The following is a 15,830-nucleotide window of genomic DNA, read 5'->3' as shown; positions in this document are numbered from 1 at the left end:
AAGTTGGAAATAATTAATAATACCAAAACTCACACCTTTTCCCCACAAATCTGGAGGGAGAAAAATAATATATAGCATACAATCAAATTCTGTAAATGAGTATGGTTTGAAAGCTTGGAACACACTGATTTACAATCCTGTCCCTGGCAGTGTTCATCAGCACATTCCTAGACCCTTTTCCTTCCACCCAAAGACTGTCAAACAGGGTGTGCACACATCAGAAAACAAACAATGAAAAAAGAACCAGCTGTATGAACCCTGTATCCATCCCAACACCTATGTACTCCTTAGCTAAGCAGGCAACAAACTTTTGAAAACTACTATCCTTGCTCCCTGATACAGTTACAATGAGGGTACACATGCCGCAGGCTGCAGACCAGGCTTTGGCATCTAACCGCAACTAGTTTGTATTTTCCAAACCTAGAGCAATCAAGTGACTACAGCATGTATGACCTCCCTTCACATAACCCGTGAAAGACGCAAGCATGCTTTCTATGCCTTAGGGGAAGGGGAAAAAAAAAAAAAAAAAAAAAAAAAGACACGGTATGGAACAGAGACTAAACCCCACCAATTTAAAAAAAGACTATCAAAACTGCAGTGACCATGTAGACGACAGATGGAAATAAGGCGGTGGGGGGAAGGGGCAGAGGTGGAGAGGAGATCAGAACAGAAAGGGAGGACAAGTGTCATCTCCAGGGCACTATATAAGGAAGCTTGCTTACTAACTCCAGCAGTGATGCTGCATTAGAAAAAGGTTTGGGACACTGGGCCATGCTGGCACCTAAGTGTTAAAATCAAACAACAGTATAAGAAAATAAGGCAAGAAAGAACAGAACACTAGAGAAATTAGACTAAACTAGCAGGTTTTACCCATCTATATTCTGTGATTTGCTGCTTGTATCAGTCTGCATCACATTCAAGTGCTGTGTTTGTATTTAACACAGATCACAGCAAGCTGTCATACTCCCAGACATATGAATACATTGTGCCACATATCTTACGCAGCAAATGACTGAGAACAGTAAGTGATCTTAGAAGAAACGTGGCAGTATGTGTTTATGTATCACAAAGCGGGAGACAGCCCATAAAGGGCAGGCAAGATATAGAAGACAGTTAGTCACAGGAGGTGGCAAAAGGAAGTTAGAGAAAAGGAATACAAGAATGTCATCAGATTATGCTGGATTTATGTCACATCCTATATATAGCTCAGTGAGATTTTTTTTATATACTTACTTCACTGCCGTCTGGCAGTAAAGAACAGATGCTTTTCAGCAGAACTAGGAAGGACTTCGCTGATGCCATACAGAAACATTACAAGGCTTATAATGCTTCTCAAAAGGATTTTCACATGCTTTTCATCCACTGGTGGTCAGAGAAGAGCAGTGAGAGAATGGACGCACCACAACTACAAAGGGCACAGCTGATCTGCTGGGCAACACGCTGGTGTTCAGCTCTGTTATCATTGTTTCCTGAAACAAGTAGAGGACTGACAGCTGAGAGCACAGACGACAAGTCAGTGGAAGTATTGCTGCTGCTCAGTGTCTGCAACATTTTCTTGCATACAATTTACATTCACCTGTCTTGTATCATAGGATACACACCATCTTTGTTCAAGATTTTTTTAAAATTAAACATTTCAAAGACTATGTAATTAATTCTAGATGCATCCAAATAAAGATTTTAATTTTTTTTACAGGAGTCTCTGTAGGAAAAGAAAAATTCATAATGCAGATATATGGATAAAAAACCCTCCTAGAACATCAGCCTTCGTGTTAAAATTAATTCCCAAATCACCAGTTCCAATTATTATGTTGTGCTCCTAGTCCACTGCTGATACCAATAGTTCTGACTGATCTGAAGAAGGAACTGATCAACAAGTTTCCTGACGACACTGACTCACTCTACTGAGTAAGCAGGACTGATGCTCTCCAGGTGGAACTTCTTGAGCTCTGCACAGGTCAACAGAACTTCCAAGTTTTATTTGTCTGATGAAAAACTGGCATGCACAAGAAAGAGCCATGATAACACTCCTAGGGACAAAACTCAGAAGAACTCTTCTTGATTGAAGGCACTTACAAGAAAAGAAAAGCTGAAAAAGCAACTTTAAAACACTGTTTTCAATTTTTTTAAATATTAGAAAATTGAGCGTTTCCAAAAGAAATCTGAATGCATTAAGAACCGTGGCTGAGCAAGTTAAAACAGAAGACAAAATAAACAAACAGCAGACACACAGCCACTGGAAATTTCACTGATCAGTCCTATACCTGTTGGAAACATTTACCTTTTAAGGAACATTCACCTGACATTAGTCTGCCAACTAGCTAGGAAAGATAAAAATATTTTGGTGATAATTCTCAAAAACCACAGGTTTTAAATTCTGTGTGGTACTTAGTTACTAGCTGGGGTTAAAATACAACACAAGAAAAGAATGGCACCTGAAACAGGCAAGACAAGGGGTGGGGGGAGGAAAAATGAAGCAAGGGCATCATGCAGAGCCCAGCACACACAGAAATCATGGAATAAAATCAGGTATTACAAGTGAAAGATGGGCTCCAGAAAGATGAAACAAGTTTTCATGCCAGAGTTGATCACAACATGCCTCTGGCAGGGCTGAGCAACAATGTGATACTTAATACCAGCACTGCAGCAACAAAGAAAGGCAGCATTTTTAATCTAAGGACACTGTTAACAAATCTGATACTTGAGTCAAATGTATCACAGGCAGTTTGTATAAATTAAAAAAAAAATTAGAAATAACAAAAAAGACCAACGGTCCCAAAATATAACTGAAATTGCTGCACAATTAATAGATTTTTTATGATCTGCAACTTGCAATATAAAAAAACCAAAAAAACTCACAGCATGAATTTATAGCTACAAATGACTTTTTAGGCACAAAAGGTACGTGTGATTGGTGATACAATAATCCTAGGCATGCTTTACCTATCAACAAGAAGTAATTTCCAGACAAGCTTAGGGATACCTCATTTGCAGTCTCACTGCCTGACCAATTAAGAGAACTGCAGCACAATATTGCCCCTAAAGTAGCATACAAAAGAAAAAGAAAAAAACATCTTGACATTAAAGTTAAAGCCAGGTAACAATGTGGTTAATTATGAGGTAGTGTAACTGAGGAGAGAAGGCAATCCAAGAGGCCAAACACTGCAGATTTGCAATACGGACTTCCACAGGCAAGTTGTCCTTCAAAGATCCTAAGTGCTGGAAGAAAAACACTTAAACAGCACATACACGCTACGATAGTTTTACTGTCCTCCTTTGTAATGGTTTCCAGTTCTGTAACCAAATTAACCCGTTTTGATTCCCATTTTCACCTTTTGTTGGAAAATTTCAATTTTAGTTGGTCAATTTCATCTTCATATCAGGATAAAAAGTCCACATAAAGCAACGTCAGTAGAAAAGATAGCATCCCAGACTGCCAGCACCCTACAACAGGTTTAGCAATCCAAGGTCTTGGGAAGGAGGAAGTATTTTCTCAATAAGGACAAAGGGCTGTCTGAAGCCTGTTTTACCAGCTTGCAGATACAAGTCATTCTGGGCATGCCAAGTGGTCTTTGCCAGGAAGACACTAATCTGATGTCCTGGTTTCAGCTGGGATAGAGTTAATTTTCTTCTTAATAGCTGGTGCAGTGCTGTGTTTTGGATTTGGTGTGAGAAAAATGTTGACAGGACACTGATGGTTTTAGTTGTTGCTGGGTAATGTTTATATTATATCAAGGACTTTTCGGTTTCTTAGGCCCTGCCAGCAAGAGGGCTGGTGGGACAGGGAATTTGGGAAGGCGACACAGCCAAGACAGGTGACCCAAACTAGCCAAAGAGGTATTCCATACCATATGACATCATGCCGAGTGTATAAACTGGGGGAAGAAGGAGGAAGGTGGTGACATCTGGCATTATGGCGTTTGTCTTCCCGAGTAACTGTTAACGTGTGATGGAGCCCGGCTGTCCTGGGGATGGCCGAACACCTGCCTGCCCATGGGAAGTGGTGAATGGATTCCTTGCTTTGCTTGTGTGCATGGCTTTTTTCTTTACCTATTGAATTGTTCTTATCTCAACCCTCGAGTTTTACACCCCTTTCCGATTCTCTTCCCCAGCCCTCTGGGTGAGGAGGAGTGAGTAAGTGGCTGCGTGGTACTTGGTTGCCAGCTGGGGTTAAACCACAACATCTGATCACAAAAAACATCTTGTATCTCACTTGAAAAGGGCAATCATTCCCTCCTTTTGGTGGATAAGGGCATTATGAACCTTTCTACCTAAGTTGCTTTTGAAGATTTGTTTGCAAAGACAACTGGGAGCCAGCTTTCTCAATGTTTATCTTATATGACAAAAGAAAGAACATAAAAGTTTTTCAATACCAATTCTCACCACTAAAAACAAAAATTAAACTTCCATGAACCATTCTACATCACTTTGTCAATACCTCTGTTCATTCTAAAGCAAACTGCTTATGTGAGCTGTATAGGCAGGGAACATACACATCAGCTGGAGCCAGAAAGTCACAGTACTATGTCTATACACCAGTTTGGAGTGAGGTGAATGCTTGCAAGCACACACATATTCACTCTCACTGCAAAGTTTGGACCCTCTCCATTCAGCCAAATGCCAACACAAGAGAGCACTCAAAACCTACATATCACTCAGAGTATTTCACTCCAGAATACTTTGTAACCATTCTAGTTACGGTGTCTAGCAAGCCCTTGATGATCAATAGTCAACTGGCTAAGTCCCAGAGGACCTTGAGCTGCTCCCTCTTGGAAGAGGCTAATGTTTCCTGACATTGGCACAGAGTATGAGGGTAGGAATCTTTCAATGTCTTCACCATGTCACTGCTCATTTCATTACATAAGCTGATGACTGCTTCAGGAGTAGCCTGCAGTGATAAAAGCTCAGAGAATGTCTTTTTTGCCTCTTAAAAGAACTCTGCTTTTTAGGGAGAGCTAAAATTTGCTCATACTGTGTCTGCCACTTCCACCACTACCCAGCAGCAGCTTGCTGAAAACACAAAGATGCCATGCTGCTTGTTTTAGAAAACTATGGCAGATCACGCTCAAGAATTACCCATTTACTCACAGCACTTTGGCATTCATGGGCATGACTCATTCTACTCAGAAATTCCCCTACTAAAACCATTTGAAATCAATCTTCTGATGCAATAAGAAGTTCAAATTTACAACACTGAAGTATTTTAAACCCTGGATCCAGTTTGCTTCTCTTTTTTCACCTTAAGAGGGAAGATAGGCTGGATATGTTCAAAGAGAGGAAAAATAATGGTCAGATTTACAGGTGGCAGCACAGAGTGAAACAAAGATTATTTAGCCTAGAAAGAGGATTAAAAAGGATACAGCTGAGTCCTTTCTTTCAACCCTTTCTCAAAGATCAATTTCATAAAGTCCCTAACAGCTAATGTAATGTCAGCCACTGGAATCCCCAGCAGCAGGGCATTACAGCCCAGCAACTGGGTTTTTTTCAAAGGAAAGGATAATAATATAGCCATCATCAGAATTTAACCACACCAAAACAAAGTCTGACATTGCAGCATATTAGCACAGGCACAACCTTCTCAATGTTCAAAAGTACATTGGGAATAAGAGTTAGAGGAAAAGAAGAAAAAATAGGAAGAGAAAGAAAAGTACATTAGCGTTCCCTTCCGTAGTCACTGAAGTCAGTGGAAAGACCAATATCCTGAACTGCTCAAGCAAGAATTGGTTGATATTCAAGCCACAGGAGTTAATTGTATTTTGCCACTGGTTTTCATGCAGACAGAACTTTACCACTTTACAACTGCCTTCATGCAAACAGTTATTGACCAATCTATTTCTGTCCACCATCCTGCAATAAACATGCAGGAATTAGTCCCAACTACTAACATTTTCATTCATAAATAGTAGTAAAATAAGGAACAGTGAAGCATAGCTCTGGTCAACTGAGATCTTTATTATATTCCAAGTATTTATGGCCGGACAGTCTTCTTGGAAAACTTTCAGCATTCTGCTGGTTCTTTTTCTTCTCTTAAATAGCAAAGAATGTTCTACTGCTTATAAAAACCCTCCATCATTGCACAACTAGGGATGAAAATTATGGAGAGATTTAAAAAAGTGACGAGGTGAGCGGAATTAAAGTTCAACTTCCCTATTACTCTGCAAAGGACTTTTAATTACATCCAATAAAAATATGATTAGGTTTAAAAATAAAAGAGAACTAAGTATAAAATAATAGTGTTCCACTAATTTTACTTTTCAAAATTAATGTTGCTGCACCTTCTATTTTTCTTTGAAGAAATGTCAGGCAGAAATATCAAACTGTCCTCAGGGACAAATGACAGCATCTGAGAGTTAAGAAGAATCCCATGCTCAAATGAGTTAGTGTACTACTATTCACTAGGGAGCAGTGTATTACAAGGAACAATGTAATAAAAGGCTTTTTTTAATATTAGAATATACCTCTATATATCAACAGTGGCAACAGTGTCCGAATAGCTCCAACATCTGACAATTTGTAACCAGGCTTCCCAGCAATCTACTCTTTATGACAGCCTTAACTATACATTTTCCAACACATGAGGTAGGATAAAATAGAGTTGCAAGCATGAAGAACTTCAAAAATTACTAAAATACTGTATAGCAAGAAATTCTATATTGGTACAAATTATTAGCAGGCAAAATGGTCCACTGGATGAGGATAATCAGAGAGAAAATATTCCTAGCTGCACCAGAGACTTATTGTATGACCTTGAGCAAGTAATTTACATTTCTCTGCCCAAACTTTCCTAACATAAAAAGCAAAAGGACAGTAACGCTTGCCAATTATTGCACAGACATATGAAATCTATGGCAAAAAAGCATTTCATTAATAACTGAGAACCTTCATTTTGTTCTAGAAAAACTTTGCCTTTATAAATTCTTAGTATGGATGCTAACTTTTAGCCCAAAGGACTGAGATCATCTCACGAGACTTTCCCCTCTGATATGCGAAAACCTGCTAAGGCCCCATGTGTTCCTTCTCAATTTTACAGCCAGGAAGCATATTTCCAGAGATTCTGAAGTGTTAGGGACACAGAGAGAGGTAAAAGTCTCCTCACTCAAATTCAACCTATTTTTCGTATCATTTCTCTTCACGAATGTGACTAGCACTGGGATGAAACGCAGGAAAAAAATTTACTAAAGCTCTTTTCGCTTGCACTATTTCTGCATCTCCTTTCAAACAGGGACAACTTGAAGAAATTCATCAAAACAAAAGAAAGTTTGGCTAATAAGTTAAAATTACACTGGACTCTCTACTGATCTACATGTACAAACATGGGCGTATAGTGATTAACTTGTTTCAGCCACAAGATCAGCAATCCACTATTAATGTGGAACTCCATATAAAAGCTTACCCCTGACAAACAAGCACCACAAAGTTTCGTATCAATAAAGTTTGTAATTTCCAGAAGACAACATGTGTTTATTTAAAGGATGTGATACAAACAGCAAACAAAACCCTAGCTCCGTGACGAGGTTTATACAGGTGAACTACTGCAGGTCACAAAACTTCGGGTTTTGTTTTCAAAACGTTTAGGGGGTTTAGGGTCAGAAAGCAAGGAAAAACCAATCAGGTTGCTTCATTCTTCATACCTCCTCCAGCAAGAAAAATTACCTTATTTAAATATTCAGTTCCATAATGCAATACTACACTGCTTAAGATTAATTAGAGGAATAACTACCCTTAAACATAATGCATTTTCAGGTGATGCTTATTCTTACCTGGCAAGTTCTTTAATTAAGTTTGCAATGCGTCTCTTGTCCTCAGGACACAAATCCTTTAAAGAAGCACTCTTCATTCCTCCTTCATTAGTTACCTGAAAATTTAAAGTAACATTATAGATAGTACTCTTTAAAGCAGAACCAATATTTCATGAGATATTAAAAGCACTTCAAGGCCTAATAATTAGAAGTTGAAAGTAGACAAATTCCAACTGGAAATAAAATACATATTTTTAAAAATGTAAGTATAGTTCAGTAAAACAGATTACCAAATTGTGGAGATTTTTTTGAAAACACTTGTAATTCAAATGCAAGCTGCTAGCTTCAATACTAAATGTATAGGATAAAGTTTTAAGGCATAGACTATTCCCTGATTCATAAAGGGCAGTAGGTTCTCACAACTTGAAAATCTAGTGCAGCAATACCAAACTTTACCTTAGCATCCTAAAATGAAAGAGCAAGGGAAAAAAAAAAAATCTGCCTTAGTGTTTGACTAAACCAGGGATCCTCAAACTACAGCCCGCAGGCCAGATAGGGTCCCCCAGGGTCCTCAATCCAGCCCCCGGTATTTATAGATCCCCCCACCGGGGGCTGGGGGGGGAAACCAAGCAGCCGCAGATGACTGCCTGCCACTTCATCCGTGCGCCGGCCCCCTGTTTAAACAGTTTGAGGACCCCTGGACTAAACCAAAACAGCAAAAATGCGTGTAATAAATTGTTAGTAGATGCTAAGTCCTTATTTCAGAGGATTTTTTTTTAATATACAGAAAAGTACACACCCTTTCACATTTCACTATTGTTTGTTTTCCATCATTTATTTGCTACCTTCGTACTTATTAATTCTCAAAACAATCCTTTAACATACTCCAGTACTTCAGCTCCTTCAATGCATTCCTTTATCACACAGAGAACTGCAGCGTTTGTTACCCGTGTCCACCAGAGGGCTTATTGCTGTTCGTGTTCGCCACAGTCCCGTGTATTATTGAGGTTATTGGCATTACCCGGTTTGGGTGTTTCCAAGCAGGAAACAGTTTCAGTTCTAAATTGTTTCTATTTATCAAAAATTTCTGTCATTGGTGTCTCAGTTCGCCAGTGCTAGCACTAAGCACAAAATAAGAATCCCAAGACGAAAGCAGCAGTAAGAGCTATGTTACTCTGCCCAAGATTTTGACAAGTTTAAGTATTTCCACTAATCTGACGTGTTTTCAGCTTAGATTTTTACAGACCTAAAAATACTACAGTCCTCCCCGAGGGCATACAGTGCTTAACATGAGATACAAGCACAAATGCCTTGCAGTTTGGCCAAGTTAACACAATACAGCACAGAACAACCTCTGAGCACAGAAAGCAAACACTGGGCTTCTCTCCCCTCCTTACCATTATGGGCAGCTGATCTACGCACGTAAGAAAGGAAGTACCCCCTTCCATTCTTAGCTAACTGCTTCTTGAACAGCGGTTTGAAACACTTGAAGGTCTATGTTGCTTCTGAATAAGGTGGTGATTTTACACAGACTTATGTGTAGCCACCTGACCCTTCAGGTGCTATTTACAGTCATGCAAAAGGAGAATGTCTTTAACTTAACTGAATTCAAATTCAACTATGGTTGAAAGATTTCCATTTCCCGTGCTAAAAATGTCTGAAAACTATTTTTTTGGCAGCTAGATGATGGAACTTCTTTAAGAAAAATAAAAAGTTACAGGACATTTTTCACTCAAAAAAAAGAGGCAGAAACTTGGTTACATTAGTGAAGGAGATTTTAACAGAAGGTACCTCAAGCTATTATCTAAACCTACATATATACTTGTCAGACAAACATTTGTGGGATGAAGGGCGAAATCTGAAAAGTTAGTCTGTGCTTTTGTTTCACCCACAGATATGGATAGATGTCAGATAAAAATTCTCAAGGCAGACTTGAACCATAACAAATGTCAAAATGAAGCTGTGGAATTATTCACAGTGACACTGCACCATCAAAACAAGACAACAAATGAGATAGAGGCCAAGACTGTATCACCTTTTTCCAGATTTCTGTCCTTTCTACACAGCTCAGTTTCATAACAGAAAACAGTTTCGTAACTCAGTATTTTCTGGATGAAATGTACTACATAAATGGAAGATCCTCTTCAGAAACCACATCTCAGAAGATGACAATTTGCATGACAGCAGACGACTTCTGTCAAATGGGAAGTAGGAAGATGGGAAATTTTGGTCAAGACCAGTATAGCAAACCACTGATTTATTATAAGTACCAGAAGAGCTCCAGAGCTAACAAGACCTTTTCAAAGTCCTCTCCAAAACACTCATCTTCCTTTGTGGTGCTCAAGTCTATCTGAATGAAGAAAAGGTAAATCAGTTCTGCCAAGATTCATATTAGAGCAAAACTCAAGCCATTCTCTTCAGAAGAGGATCCTGGTAAATCATAACGGCAACCTACCTACCAGTACAACAGTGTAACGTGTGTTGAAACGATCAGCACTCCCTAGACATGCACACAACAGCTTGAAGCAAATTAGTTCTGCTAGTGATGAAAACTCCTTGAAGAAAAATTTTGTGAAGTCTTTTTCTTTCATAACAACTAAAATTTATTTGTTCTGTTTGTTTCAATCCAGAGCTTATCTTCAAAGTTAAGAGTACAAAATTTCCATAAGGATTTGGCAAGGTAAGAGAAAAACAGAAGGTTAGAAAAGAGAAAAAGCTTTGAACGCATTATATTGTCAACTTTCTAAAAGCACATTTGAGTCTTCAACCACAATTTCACATATTAGGGATTATAGAAAGAAAACAAAGACCGTTTCTACCCCATCAGTTCTGACAGGGAAAAAGGAGTTAAAATTCTCTAAACAACAAGCAATGTAAACAACACATCATGCAATAAAACAGATTTTAATGTGACTTATGAAGGCATCTATGAGGCAGCGGGCTTGTAGATACCTATGAAGAGATGCTTCTACATAAAGCTTCTGCATAATGGGGACTATGTGTGAAATTTCTTAATAACTTAAGGACATCATTTGCAAAGCGGAGGTACATACCAGCCTCCCGAAAGCAAGTACAGATAAACAGAGAAATGGAAAGAGATGCGTCCAGGAGGAGCCCTAAAAATGACACAGGTTATTAGTGTCATGCTGAAGGATTCAAAGGGCAATGACTCTATCAAAGCAATGAGAATCGAATGATCTGTCTTCACATCAATTTTGAATGTACATGTGAGGCACACAGAAGACAGAGAATGACATCTTAGCCCAGATGAAGAACAAAAATCAAATGCATGACAATACAACAATTCAGAAGCAGTCAGAAGTTTTATATCCTCCCACTTACAGGCAGAATTCCAAACCCTAGAGTGACTTAAAGACTTGTCCAAGATGGCTGCTAGGCAAGGGACTTAACAGTACTTGAATGACTTACCGTCACAGTACTATACAAATCGTGTTAGAAAAACTGTATCTCTCAACAGATTTCTGAATATCACAATACAGAATAATCTTCCAAAGGAAACCCTGCAGATAGGAAATTTCTAATGCAATAAACTGTAGCAAAAGCATCACCTGTTGTCACAGTAGACCAGCCAATTCAAAGCAGAACCAAAGATAAAAGCCAACTGACAAAGCTACTCCTACTTTTCACACACTTTAAACTTTTGCTGTCAAAAACAGGAAGTGATTTTACCTTACTAATATAAGCAGCTACAGCAAAAAGGTCTCTATTACAGGTCTTGTTTCTAAGTGATAAGACTAGAACAATGAAACTGAATACACTGAAACACAACTTCTTGCATGTTTATCTAGTAACTCATAGATTAGGAGCTACTTAAAGTTACTCTCTCTCTCCCTCTGTACACATACACACATAGAAAAATATATATAATCTGTTTTACATAGCCTCAATGACATATCACTTACATAAATCAGGCACATTCATCCTTTGTTCCCCTTAAAGGGGCAAGCAATCTCAGTGGAAAAGTAATTTTTGCCATCAAGCCATCAAGTCAGTGGTCAAAAAGTATAAGAAACTGCAAAAATAATAGTACTCTAAAACTGTTTAAAGTTTTCAGCCTCAATATTTTATGCCATTTCTCTGCTATGGGCACTCTCAAGAGCAAGAAAAATTTGCTTTTACTGACCTGCTGCCCTGTCAGATCTCCTGTGCTTCTAACAGAATCCATGGAAACAGACGCAACAGCTACAGGCACCTTTAGGTCAGCTTTACTTTTCTGATATTTTGGCAAATTCCTTGTTCTTAAATTTCCTTTTGTAGACACTCCTGTAAATGGAAGAGAAGCAGAATACACAGATTATAAAGCCAAAAGGGACCAAGATTTCCACAAAGGCATCCCTGCCTTAGCAGATCTTTTCAAAAAGATAAGCATTTCATATACATTTGCAGTTCCCCCCAGCCTCTCACTCCATATAAAATTTTATTAAGATGAACATATTAGCAGAAAAAGAGGTGCACAGCACTGAACTACACCCAGCCACAATGACCATCAAAGTAAATTCCGAAACACACATCTTCTGACTGAGGTCCAATGAAAAAAACTGTGTTTAAGATGCAAAAGCCTAAAACTGAGCTTCTGCTTTGACACTCAAAGACAAAGAACCATGCAGCAGTAATGCTGTTAAAAGTACCACTCATATGATAAAATACAATTTTTTTCTGTTATACATCCAACTTACTGATTGCTCAGGCTAATTGTTAGTTACATTCAGTACCAAGCATATGAGTAATGTAACACTCCAGTGCACACTCCACAGATCATCTGTAAAAAGCTTCCTGCCATAATTAGTTCACCGCTACCAATGGTAAAAACATGGAAGCACTGAAAATCTTGGTGCTGCAATTATGAAGTACCAACACTGACACTAACACCTAAACCAGATGAAAGCCAACAGCCAGGAGTTTTGACTGTTCAGAAGTACAAGAAGTTTTGGAGAAAAAATGTTGATTTTACACTAGCAGCTGATAAATTGCATGTATTTGGGTAATAAATCTCAGAAGCATACCAGCAATTCAAGTGAAAGAACTGCTTTAACATCTCCATGCTCATACACAAGGGAAAACAATGTTTCTAAAATTCTCTTCCACAAAAGTGGAAGAATACTTCCCAGAGTGAATCCATTTCTGCCATTTAGGATCACTGATTTCTTTCCACAGCATGGAGTACAATGATCTGACACTGCCTGGTTTGAACTATGCTAGCTACAAAACACATGCAGAGATTTTTAATAGAGCTGTTTGGCCAGCAGTTTTTGAAAGTAACCATGCTACCCGAAACCCAGAGAGTAGGATTCCTCAAAATTTATAACTGCTAAACATACCCTGGACACACACACAACTTCACTATAGAGTTAATCAACCCCAGACATGTTTTCAGGACCTGGTGTCACTGCAAAAGCTGTGTTTGAAAACAGTTGGAAAATTCGAAGGGGGGCTAAGAACACCCATCTTTTCCCCAAGGATGTACACAAGCACTCAGTAAATCAAGGTCAAGAGAACTAATAAAAAAATAATGATTTTTTTCTTTATACAGTGAATCTTCATTTTAATTGATCTCTTCAAAATTTACAAAAGACTTGGATATCTCTAATGCTTCAACACTCTTTGGAGACCACATCAAAAATTCAGCTTACCTTACAGATTGGATAAAATTATGCTGTACCTGAAACAACTCCCCTGAAACTTCATCTTACGCCATACGCTTATCTAAGCGGCAAAGCATAAATACTCTGCTATACTCCTGTTTGTCCCATTACAACATGTGATGTTATGTATGTTTCACACTTTGTATGTTTCACACATAAGTACGCAAACCATGTACCTGAAAAGACATTGCAAAGTTTAGCATTCACAGGAAAAACCTTTGTTTACAGCTACTAGATCATACCTGAAACAGGTATCATCGGCTCTTCTTCATCAGAAACTGCATGTGGCTTTGTTAAAGGTAATAAACAAAAAAGACCAAGCTTGGCCTTTCAAATAGAACTATAAAAATAAGTATTTTGGCTCTTAATTTTAGAAGACTGTTGATATAAAAATGAACTGGCAACACTTTGGGAGCACCAAAAGCAAGTAAAACTTGACTAGAAAAAACAAACACATAGATTGCTAAAACAAAAAACATTACTCCTTCTTCACTGTGCATTAACTGTCAGCCTGTAAAGATTATCTTAGAGGTCACCTTCACAAAAGATCCCAGGGACCAGCCCCAGTTACAAGTCCAATTACTAAGATAATGAAGTAATAATGTGTATTTAAATTAGAGTAGGTTAACATTATATAAGGAACCTCTTGATACATAGGGAATAAATTCTGAAATAGTGTATATTCATACTGTGATTAAATACATTTTACACAATATATGCTAAGAAACATAAACGAGGGTAATAGCAAAAGGTTTCAAAGGAAGTCAGTCATTCTCATCTGATCATCACATGTTGAGTAACAGATGAAAGCCTGAGAAATTATTTCCTTCAAGAAATTTCAAGAACTTTCAAATAACCCACGGCTTTAACTACTGAATTATTTGACCACAGAAAACACTCTAAAAAAAATCACAAAGAACTGGGCACCATATTATTTGTGCTATGTTAGCAGTCACTGAACTTGAATCTTCACCTCCTACAAGTCACTAAAAATAGGATTCAACACAATTCAGGGAAGGGTGTAAGCTATAGTGTCTTTCTTAAAGCAACAGTTTCATTTTGCTGAACGTAAAGATTTTTATTCCCACAGAAGTAACTAACATTATACTAAACAAAAGCACACAGTACAAAATTCTGTTCCGCTATCTTTTGTTCATACCCCTTTACTTTACTCAGCCTTCTAAGGTTGGCCAATTAACAAAATTACTTAATTTCTGTACTGCTTACAGATAAATGCATTGTCTTCATACAATAAAGCCAAACTGTGAAAATATTTCAATTAACCTACACTAACTTTTGCCTTTGATTTTGATAGTATCATCTCAAAACCTTAATTTAATCAATTACCACACGGTGGAGAAAACTATCAACAGCCTAGAAGCTTCACCCTGTGGACAGGAACTTCAACTTCAATCAATACCCGCTATCCATCACATAACTGGAATCTGGCACACTGGAAGGGCTTGATCACACACTCACTTGTGATCTTGTTGATCCACTTTATCACTAGTAAACAATTATCACTCATCAGTCTTACATCAGTCTGAGACTAGTGCTAAGTACTACAAAGCCATCTCTCTCTACCAATGCTAAAAGCACTTTTGACCTGTAAACTGCAGCCTGCTATCTCTAGCTGTCACAATGCATTGTAGGGTTGTGCCATGAACCAGGTGAGGAAGCTGAATAAACTCTGAAGGTAAAGCACTGCATCCTCTCTTTCCAAAAAGCACCAAAGTAGATCAAAAGTCCACATCTGGATCACAGCCCAGCCCAAACAGCTATGTCAGACTATGACAGCAATCTGCAGGACACCAAGGACAACATCTTCAACTCATACTCATACAAGAAACAACAAACTTCAGCACAGGTGATTGCTTTCTGAACTGACATATGGTTGATCTCTGTGTCAACACATAGCTATAGAAAACAAAACAGGTTTGCCTAAACAACATTTGGCTTCTGAAGTTTGCCTCTAGTATCGGTACTGTGGTGGATAGATACCCTAATAGCAAGATGAAAAAATTAGTCAAAGCTGTTGCTGTTACAGCCCCCCAGCTACCTGGATCACTCTCCCTCTCCAATACAGCCTACTGTATTAGAAAGAAACAAAGCCAGATCAGCTCACCTTAATCAACTGGACTGAAAATTGCAATGACTCAGAAGCTGATTCATAAACAGGTCCAACATCCTTGTCTCAAGAGTGAAAGACTGGGGACAGTACATCGGCCATTTAACATCAGTCCCCTGCCACATGCCTCTCAAGGCTCCCAGCAAGGTGACTATACACATTACAAACCTTGTACCACCACAGCTAACATTCAAGGCAACAGCAGAGACAGTCATACAGGCAAGAGAGAAAACTGAACACCTTATGATGCTGAATGACTCCCTTACAGCAACAGTGCATCTGCCTTGCTATGCCATATCT

General features: G+C 38.5%; 1 protein-coding gene across 3 annotated transcripts in view; it reads right to left on the bottom strand.

Annotated features, from left to right (window-relative positions):
• Nucleotides 1–15,830, bottom strand: part of KIAA1328 (KIAA1328 ortholog) — a 180,327-nt gene that overhangs the window by 162,814 nt on the left and 1,683 nt on the right. The window contains exons 2-4 of one of the 3 annotated variants that reach the window (XM_056324509.1): nucleotides 13,645–13,680; nucleotides 11,884–12,023; nucleotides 7,761–7,855 (exon numbers count right to left, since the gene is read on the bottom strand). In XM_056324509.1, the coding sequence (XP_056180484.1) occupies nucleotides 7,761–7,855; nucleotides 11,884–12,023; nucleotides 13,645–13,680 (271 nt within the window). Of the gene's footprint in view, nucleotides 1–7,760; nucleotides 7,856–11,883; nucleotides 12,024–13,419; nucleotides 13,522–13,578; nucleotides 13,681–15,830 lie in introns of those variants that run through there. The other 2 variants (XM_056324510.1, XM_056324511.1) reach the window with 2 other exon arrangements.

Source organism: Falco biarmicus, chromosome Z (assembly GCF_023638135.1).
Source record: "Falco biarmicus isolate bFalBia1 chromosome Z, bFalBia1.pri, whole genome shotgun sequence".
In the NCBI taxonomy this organism is placed as follows: Eukaryota; Metazoa; Chordata; class Aves; order Falconiformes; family Falconidae; genus Falco; species Falco biarmicus.
This window is presented reverse-complemented; position numbering and strand designations above follow the sequence as displayed.